The following is a 9,991-nucleotide window of genomic DNA, read 5'->3' as shown; positions in this document are numbered from 1 at the left end:
TTTTCCTTCCTATTTGATTCTTGAAGATTGCTTAGACAAGTCCCTGGAGTTTTCTTGGCAAGTTTTATTTTTTCTCCACAGAAATAGTTTGCCACTGCCTCATTGTATGGCCTGAGAGAAATTAACTGGCACAAGATCACTTATTTGGCTTTGTGCTAAGGCAGGACTACAAGTTACAGACTTCTGGTTCCTACCCTGATTCCTTAACCCAGTGATGGCAAGCCTATGGCACGGGTGTCACAGGTGGCATGCGGAGCCATATCTGCTGGCACGTGAGCCGTTGCCCTAGCCCAGTTCCAGCACACTTGTGTGCACCGGCCAGCTGTTTTTTGGCTCACATGGAGGGTCTAGGAGGGCATTTTTGGCTTCCGGGGGGTTCTGGGGGGATAGGGGAGGGCATTTTTACCCTCCCCCCCAGGCTCCAGGTAAGCCTCTGGAGCCTGGGGAGGGTGAAAAATGGGCCTACCGGGCCCACCAGAAGTTGGGAAATGGGCTGTTTCTCGCCTCCAGGAGGCTTCCGTGGGCAGGGGAGGCAATTTTTGCCCTCCCCAGGCATTGAATTATGGATGTGGGCACTCGCGCAGGTGCGAGTGTGTGCGCACGCGCTTTAGGCACCCAATGGAAAAAAGGTTCACCATCATTGCCTTAACCAGTACATCAAAATGGCTCTCATATTATGGTAATCGTGTTTAATTCTCCAAGTAGATTCCAAGTAAGCAACTCCTTCATTTAGGCTCCTACATTTCAGAAATGGAAGAAAATGTCCATCATTGTCGATAATTCCTCACTATCACTTTTTCTTCAGCTTTTCTAGCTAGCTCTTTTCCTTGCGTCATTTTTTCTTTTCCCTGAAACCATTCCAATTCTATTCAGTGTATTCTCACTTCCTTCACTCCTCATCACTTTCCTGTTCGTTCCCTTACCGACTTCCCTATCTTTCTTTGCTGCAGCTCTAGGCAAATTTCACGTGTCCATTCTGGTCAGTAACAATGGGATGTGTTCCTGCAAAGGCCACCGACTGTTTCTACTGGGAAGCAATTCAGCCAGTCTTGAGTTGCCTTCGAAATATAAATCACTGCCTTTGTTTTAAGAGGCACCAATTTTCATGAGAAACATTCCTTGTGCTTGTTAGGACAGATCCAAATGTGTTTTTTTCCAATGCAGCTATTGCCCAATCATTCTCACCACACACAATCAAACTATTCTTTCTCTTTCCAATTGGAGATAAAACTCCCATTCATAGATCTCAGTGGTGGTTTACTTGCAAGTGATTTCTTCCTCTTATGCAAGTTACAGCTGCTTCTTAAGTCATCTAGAAGGAGAGCTTGCATTTTGATAGGGCATTCCAGGGAAATAATCTTTGAAACCCCATCCCTATTTACAGAAAAAAAGATATCCATTTACAACCCAAAAGACAACTTTAATAAAACGAATTATGAAAAGAGATAAGCAATTGCTGGAAAAGAACCTCCTTTGCATTCCTGCAATTCACCCCCCATGAATGCTCAAATACCGTATTTTTCGGGGGTATAAGACGCACTGGAGTATAAGAGGCACCTTGCTTTTTGGGAAAGAAAATAGGGAATAAATAATCTGCCTATCAGATATTCATCTGGCTAATCCTTAGTCTGATCAGCTTCGGCACATTAGTTTGCTGGTTTAGAGCAGTGTTTTTCAACCAGTGTGCCGTGGCACACTAGTGTGCCGCGAGACATGGTCAGGTGTGCCGTGAAGCTCAGCAAGAGAGAGAAAGAGAGAGAGAAAGCAAGAGAGAGAGAGAGAAAGAAAGCAAGAGAGAGAGAGAGAGAAAGAGAGAGAAAGAAAGAGAGAAAGAGAGAGAAAGAAAGAGAAAGAAAGAAAGAAAGAGAGGGAGGGAAGGAGGGAGAGAGAAAGAGCAAAAAAAGAGAGTAAGGAAGGAAGAGAGAAAGAAAGAGGGATGGAGAGAGAAGAAGGAAGGAAGAGAGAGAAAGAGGGGGAGAAATAGAGCGAAAGGGAGGAAGAGAGAGAGAGAGAGAGAGAGAGAGAATTTTTTTGTCCAAACTTTTTTTAGCCCCCCCGCTCAATGTGCCCCATGATTTTGTATATGTAAAAAATGTGCCGCACCTCCAAAAAGGTTGAAAATCACTGGTTTAGAGTACCCATGCTTACTTTTTATCTCCTGGTTGAGGATAAAAAACAGTTTCTAAAACACTTCACTTCTTTCTCTCTTCAGAGAGAGAAACATAAAGCTGGCATAAAGTTAGGAAATCATGGAAGATCGCTTCACTGGCGTTAAGGCTGAAAAAAGGCTTCTAAAGCATACCGAAGTCCAGTTGATTGTTGGAGGGGCGTAACTGAAAAAAGTAGGCAAAAGGAAGATTGTTTAGCTAGCGAAGCATGGAAGACCACTTCACTGGTTAGCAGCTTATTGGGGCTGAAAAAAAGCTTAGTGAAAGCTACACTCAGAGTATAAGACACACTCAAATTTTCAGCCTCTTTTGGAGGTGGAAAGGTGTGTCTAATGCTCTAAAAATATGGTAACTTGCACGCTATGAAAAAGTGGTTTTTTTCCTTCAAATTGCAATCTGGGAGTTGAATAATGTCTCAGAAATGACAACAGCTCCGAAACATAAGTGTTTGCAAGATGGAATGAGAAATTATCTCTCTGAAGCCAGAAATTTCTGCAAAGTTGTAAGCAAAAGTGAAGTGCGAGTTCTAATCCCACCGTAAGGATAAAAGCTGGCTGGGTGGCTTTGGGACAATAACTAGGAGAGGGTACGTTCTAGTCCCAATTTAGGCATGAAAGCCAGCTGGAATTACTTTGGGCCAGTCACTCTTTATCTCAGCTCAATTCACCCCACAGAATTATTGTTGTGGAGGAAATAGGATGAAGGAGGAGTATTAGTTCTGTTTGCCATGTTGAATTATTTATAAAAATAATAAACGCGGGAAGCTGCATCTTTTTTTAAAAAAATGAAGAAAGTATTAGTATCATCCAACTATGATGCAAAGTAAGATATTTCTTTGGAATGGCTTAGTCGAATATTATACAGAGACCAATAGTCAGGAATATCTACTGATGTCTATTTATCAAACATTTGTACATTTTTAAGTATGGCAACCTTGTTTTTTAGTAGTCTCCCACTATAAACAGGCATCTGTACACGGATACCTTAACTTTTCTTTCTTTTTTCTTGAAGGGAAAATACTACTTGGTGGGTTTTGACCTCCTAAACATCAAGGAGGAAGAGCGTTCTCTGCCATAACTCCCAAACTTCTTGAATACTTATGGATTTGAAATTGGGTGCTCCCATTTCCCAACCCAGTATATAAATCTATAAACCAGTGTTTCTCAACTTTAGCAACTTTAAGATACATTGATGTCTGTGTATGTTAAAGTTGCCAAGGTTGAGAAATACTGCTATAGAATGAGAAAATGGAATCCATCATGATTTATTTATGGGGCTCTAGGACTGCAGCAACGGTGAAAACTAAAGCAAAAAAACTATCACGATTTTTCTAGACTAGATGAGTTGGTGAGAAAATAACTGAGTAAATTTGATTGGGAAATACAGATGACATGCTGGAGATGCAGGAGATATGATGCTTCTGATCTAAAAAGCCAAGGTTTTGTCTGTTCTTATTTGGGATATTTCTAGGACTTAGAGCAGACAACCATCTCCAGGGATTGGCCCCTAATTTTTTAATGACACTTTAGATCTTCTCTTCAGTTAAAAACTTGATCTTATCAAGGTGACCTTAACAGGCTGTGCCATTTCTCCAAAATATGCTACCTGTTGAGGCTCACCTCTCCAATGGATGCATCTACCATTGTTTAGGCTTGGATTGCCGACTAGCTTTTGATCAGCTGCCCACATCTCTAAATCCCACGCAGGAGGCAGAACCCAATTGGCTGTTCTGCAAAAACACGCATTCCAATTGTTTGGTTGAGGCAAAGGTTCCTCCCAATGAGGACCACTGAGTAGGAATGGCTCCTCTCTGGCTGGGTCAAACAGGTGGGATGTCGGGTGTGGAGTCTTCAGCTTGGATGGGATCCAATGATCCTCGCAAGAACAAGGCAAGGACCAATCAGAAGCTTCTGAGGCACTGAACATTGGTTTCGTTGCTTGGGGTGAAGCTGGCACCTGATTTGCAACTTTAGAGTCAGTGCTACAGCTGGGACTCTGAGTAATTGTTTGATTGTGTCCGGCTGTTGTATTGCTAGAGTTTAGCTTTATGCAGGTGCCATCCCCAGGAAAATAGTGATGGGCCAAGCCATCTTCTGAGGCAAGCAAATCATCTAGGGAGGAGCGAGAACTGGTCCTTCCTGGGGAGAAAAGGACATGAACTAAATTAGGAAATCTTGATCTACCAAGAACTCAAGTTCTGGACAATAGGCATGGTCACTTGACATATAAAATGGTCAATAGTTTCAGTCGAAGGGCAACATTATCCAACATTGGCTGATCTGGAAGCTAAGCAGAGTCAGCTTTGGTTAATAAGTGAAGGGAGGAATGGCCAGAGAATTACTGGGCAATTGGCTAGATCAGGGGTCCTCAAACCTTGCAACTTTAAAACTTGTGGACTTCAACTCTCAGAATTCTGGAAGTCGAAGTCCACAAGTCTTAAAGTTGTCAAATTTGGGGAGGCCTGGGCTAGAGCAATGATACTGAAATGCAGCTACCAGATGAGGCACCCATAGTAAAAGTATTGTGAACTACTACTTCCTTCACAACTTCTGAAAGTAGCAGAGTCTTGGCTGCAAGGCCCCCAAATGCCAAAGTCAACTTCGATTGTGAAGCTAGAAGACAACTTACAAACCATATTTTTTACATTTCTAACAAGCTGCACAGAAATTCAGAGGAAACCTATGAATGAAATGGTGAAGGGGCGTCGTAGAAACAGGAACTTGAAAAGCTCTCAGATATCCTACAGTTCATGGTGTTGCCTCTTGTAAAGAAAAATACAAAAATCAAAATCCAGAGATAATTATCTCATTGCCGGCTTCAGTGAACTTGTTTGTGGCTTTCTTTTTAGAGTTTGGCACATAGCTTTAATTAAAAATGTCCTGAAGGCCTATATTGGTCATGAAGGAGAGAGCAAAAATAAGTGACAAAAAGCAGAAAGGATTAAACTAATCCCAGTCTACTGTAAACATTCCCTGTGGTTCCAGGCACAAGCCTGTGTTTTTATAATATTATGTAAGCAGTGATAGGTTTTCCTCTGGCATCTTGGATGGGAGTCTCAACAATGAATAGTAGATCCATGTAATGACAAGGGAGTAGTAAAACAACAATGCAGTCTCTGTAGTCTTGGCTTGACTTACAACCTATTAACCCTTCGAAGTTAGAATGGCACTGGAAAAAGTGACTTATGACCATTCTTTGCCCTTATGACTTGAAGGAGCATTCCCACGGTCATGTGATCAAAATTCAGGTGCTGGGTACCTGGAATGTATTTCCAGTGGTTGTAGCAATCTAGGGTCACGTGGTTGCCATTTATTCCCAACTAGTAAAATAAGCAGGGGTGGAGGGGGGATTTGCTTAAACACTATTCACTGAACAACTAAAGTGATTCATTTAAGAAACGTATCCAAACAGGTCGTAAAATCAAGCATGACTCATGATTCAGCTAAGATGCTTGGCAACTTAGCTCTGGGCCCAACTAATTAAGCAGAGAACCCACTAATGAAAACTCCACGCAGCATCCTACATAGTACTTAAGACTATACTGAGAGGGCTACAGTCCAGGCTGGGTAGCTGGAAAAAACTTTCCCAAGAAGTCAGCGATGAATTTTTACTCTTGTATCATTGCCAGGAAAACATCACTGATCTGTCCAAGTAGAAGTTGACTCAAGAGAGCTTTTACTTTTTTAGTTAAGAACAAGTAAGTGAAAAGAGTTTTATTATGACCTCTGCAGCTAGCAAGGTCTGTATTGCATGCAGGATTTTGGATAGGAAAATAGATTTGACCACGAAAAAAGTCCAGGTCGTCTTTATACACAGAGTCTCTAGTCTTTGTACACAAGAACCCCTCTATAAGGGATGGCTAAGAAATTTGATGTATAAATAAATAGACCTCAGTTAACAACCTTTCATTCAGCCAGCATTCAAAGTTATGAATGCTCTTTTAGCTGGTCCTCAAGTTCTGCTGATGCAACAGGGCCACAGTTGTTATGAGCGTGATCCAAATGCTTGAGGAATGGCTTACAATTATGATGGTTGCAGTGTCCCATGCGATGATCATTTATGATCTCCCCTGCCAGCTTCTGACAAGCAGAGTCAATGAGGGAAGCCAATGGAAGGTTAAATGATGATGACATTATACCTGATCATTAGGTTAAATGATGATGACATCACATCTGATGATGATGACATCACACCTGATGATTATAGAGTTCACTGAATGACCACAACCGGAACTACTATTGTAGATGACAGGATGTCATCCTTTACAAATGTACGACTTAGTGATGGACTTCCCAGCCCCAATTACCGTTGTTAACCGAGGACTATCTGTATCTATTGGGAAGTGACTGGCAGAAAAAGAAAAATTACAACACTATATCCAAATAAAAACAACAAAGGAAAATTATGTGAAGTTTAAGGCTCTTGGGCTGTATCTAACACAATGATGAGGTCCTGGGAATGCCTCGGAAAATGTTTGAATAAGGCATACCAGTGTCCAGAAACTATGTATGCTTGTATACAGTTGGTCCATGGCTTAAAACAGCTCATTTAGTGACTGTTCCAAGTTACAAGGGAACTGGGGGGAAAAGGAACTTATGACTGTTTTTCACACTTACAACCAACCGCTGCAGCATCCCCATCATCATGTGATCAAAATTCAGACACTTGGCAACTGATTCATGTTTATGATGATGGCTGTAGCGTCCTGGGGTCAGTGGGGAGACCAGATTCACTTAGTAACAATCCTGTTCTGCAGTGATTCACTTCACTGTAGCAAGAAAGGGTCGTAAAATGGGGCAAGTTCGCTTGGCAAAGGTTTCGCTTAGCAACGGAAAAAAATTGGTTCAATAGCAGCCATAAGCCAAGGACTCTGGATTGCTTCACTAGTGCAGGTCCGAAAAAGGTACAGTGGTGCCTCTACCTAAGAACGCCTCTACTTACAAACTTTTCTAGATAAGAACTGGGTGTTCAATATTTTTTTTGCCTCTTCTCAAGAACCATTTTCTACTTACAAACTCCGAAACTGTAACCGGAAAAGGCAGGGAGAAGCCTCTGTGGGGCCTTTCTAGGGATCTCCTGGAAGGAAACAGGGCTGGAAAAGGCAGGGAAAGCCTCTGTGGGGCCTCTCTAGGAATCTCCTGGAAGGAAACAGGGCCGGAAAAGGCAGGGAGAAGCCTCTGTGGGGCCTTTCTAGGGATCTCCTGGAAGGAAACAGGGCCGGAAAAGGCAGGGAGAAGCCTCTGTGGGGCCTCTCTAGGAATCTCCTGGAAGGAAACAGGGCCGGAAAAGGCAGGGAGAAGCCTCTGTGGGGCCTTTCTAGGGATCTCCTGGAAGGAAACAGGGCCGGAAAAGGCAGGGAGAAGCCTCTGTGGGGCCTCTCTAGGGATCTCCTGGAAGGAAACAGGGCCGGAAAAGGCAGGGAGAAGCCTCTGTGGGGCCTTTCTAGGGATCTCCTGGAAGGAAACAGGGCCGGAAAAGGCAGGGAGAAGCCTCTGTGGGGCATCTCTAGGAATCTCCTGGGAGGAAACAGAGCCGGAAAAGGCAGGGAGAAGCCTCCATGGGGTCTCTTTCTAGGAATCTTCTGGGGGGAAATAGGGCCAGAAAAGATGGGGAGAAACCTCTGTGGAGCCTCTCTAGGAATCTCCTGGGAGGAAAAAGAGCCGGAAAAGGCAGGGAAAGCCTCTGTGGGGCCTCTCTAGGAATCTTCTGGAAGGAAACAGGGCCGGAAAAGGTGGGGAGAAGCCTACGTGGAGCCTCTCTAGGAATCTCCTGGGAGGAAACAGGGCCAGAAAAGGCTGGGAGAAGCCTCTGTGGGGCCTCTCTAGGAATCTCCTGGGAGGAAACAGGGCCTTCACCCTTCTTGTGGTTTCCCCAATTGCATGCATTATTAATTTTTACATTGATTCCTATGGGGAAAACTGCTTCTTCTTACAAACTTTTCTACTTGGGAACCTGGTCACAGGATGAATTAAGTTCATAAATAGAGATACCACTGTGTTTACTTTCAGACAAATAAAGGGCAGAACGGGAGAACTAAAGAGGCGATGGAACAATTTAAAAGAGGCTGTGAGTTGTACACTTTAGAACAGGTTTTGCCTCTGGGGATGATACTCTTTGCCTATCAGGGCTCTGAGTTAGGATTTTACCCACTTAGGTGCATCACCGGTCTAACATGGAGCTATTTTGAGGTGGGGGGGGGGGCAGGAGAACCATGGAATCAAAAGGTAGGACATACATGCTCGGGACAAATAAACAAGCAAAGTGGCCTATCCTAGTACCTGTGAGGAGTTTTCCCCCGCTGCGAAGCCTCGGTCGCCAGCGCATAGGAGAGCTGGATTACTCGCTGTCGCTCCCACTCAGGGGTTGGGGGGCACCGAGGAGGCTTGACTTCCCCAATTTGCATTCCCTCCTTGGGTGATGGCTCAGGGGGGGCATTGGGGAGGGGCTGAAGGAGAGATTAAACGATGGGAGGGGAAGGTGGCGTGAGCAACAGAGATGTAGCCCCCCCCCCCAACAAAGCTCTTTGACAAAAGCACCCCCCCATTAACCATCCAACCTAGAAATTAAACACACACCATCCTTTCCTTCTGGGTTTGATTTACAAAGCCCGGAAGAAGAAAAATCTTTCGGTTTCACTGGATAAATACGGGAAAAAGAAATTGTAACAACTCTTGGTGGGAACCTTTCCTTTCCTCAGCCCCCCACCCCTATCCCACCCAAGAAGGGGATGAAGCCCCCTTCATTCCTGCCTCTGAAGAGCTTTCTGAACCTTTTTCTTTCTCTTAGCCAACCCAAGCAGCTGGGTTCCAGCACAGCATGAAAAACTCTAGAAACCTGTCTTTCTCACGCCCCCCAATGGATTTTGGCTCCCTTCTGGGTACCAAAGAGAGGACCTTCCTCCCACTTAGCATCAGGGCGTTCCACTCAAGTGTCCACCCAAGACCCCTGCTGCTCTCCTAGGCTCCCCCTCCCCACAAGGCTTCACACCCACCCGGCTAGACCCATGCTTGAGAGAATCTCGCCCGTGGCCCAGGGTTGAAGGCTGGGCAGCCTCAGATTTCCGTTTGGCCTCCTGGTGCCGCTGCATCCTGTCCAGCTGTTCCTGAGCGCTCATACGGGACCGCCGAGAGACCGTCGTTTCAGAAGAGGCCACCTGGATGTAAGGAGAGAAGGGAAGGTTGGGAGAAGTCACTGCCCAGGTGCCACACTTTTTACCTGATAAGGTTTTCCTTTCCTTTCGGTCCTTTATCATGACTTCAAAAATGAGTAAACTGCACCCTCTTTGTCTCCCCTGGATTGGGCCCCCCTTTTTCACGATGGAATTAAATTAATGGTTGTGCACAGTGAAGGGCTACCAAAATTTTTACTACCACACTGTGGGCGTGAATTATGCATGACCCCCTGCATTTTCTTTCAACATATTTCAGTGCAAATTGGGTGCTCTGGGGTGGAGCTCTATATTCGCTACCACACTGCATTGCCCACCGTCCGGGCAGCAGCCCACCCCTGGTTGTGCAAAAGCTGAAGTCATCTGTGGCATTCCTTTCAAATCCTAAGCCAGTTGCCAAATCAGGCCAATTTCCCAGTTCTTAAGGAACCCTATATTGCATCTCCAAAAAACATTGGTCCTGGCCACTCCAGGGGTACCATAATGTTATAAGGCACATCATCCCTCATGGCTTCCAGGCAGGGCACAAAGAAATGTATGGTCAATTGCTGAGATATTGCTTTGCCATGCTGGCATTTCTTTACCACCATCCACACCCTTTGTTATTATTTGTGGCTTGATTGCCATCCATTCATAATGATAGGATTGGGGAACA

General features: G+C 44.6%; 1 protein-coding gene across 1 annotated transcript in view; it reads right to left on the bottom strand.

Moving 5' to 3' along the window:
* Positions 1–1,404: 1,404 nt before the first annotated feature.
* The window catches only part of PLEKHA4 (pleckstrin homology domain containing A4), a 101,209-nt gene continuing 92,622 nt past the window's right edge, over positions 1,405–9,991 (bottom strand). Inside the window, 4 exon segments of the mRNA XM_070728143.1 lie at positions 1,405–4,306; positions 8,447–8,462; positions 8,464–8,613; positions 9,160–9,321. Coding sequence (XP_070584244.1) covers positions 3,711–4,306; positions 8,447–8,462; positions 8,464–8,613; positions 9,160–9,321 — 924 coding nt within the window. The 3' untranslated portion in view covers positions 1,405–3,710.

This window comes from Erythrolamprus reginae, chromosome Z (assembly GCF_031021105.1).
Source record: "Erythrolamprus reginae isolate rEryReg1 chromosome Z, rEryReg1.hap1, whole genome shotgun sequence".
NCBI classification, from domain to species: Eukaryota; Metazoa; Chordata; class Lepidosauria; order Squamata; family Dipsadidae; genus Erythrolamprus; species Erythrolamprus reginae.
Note: the sequence above shows the minus strand (reverse complement) of the source record. Positions and strands in the feature narration are given on the sequence as shown.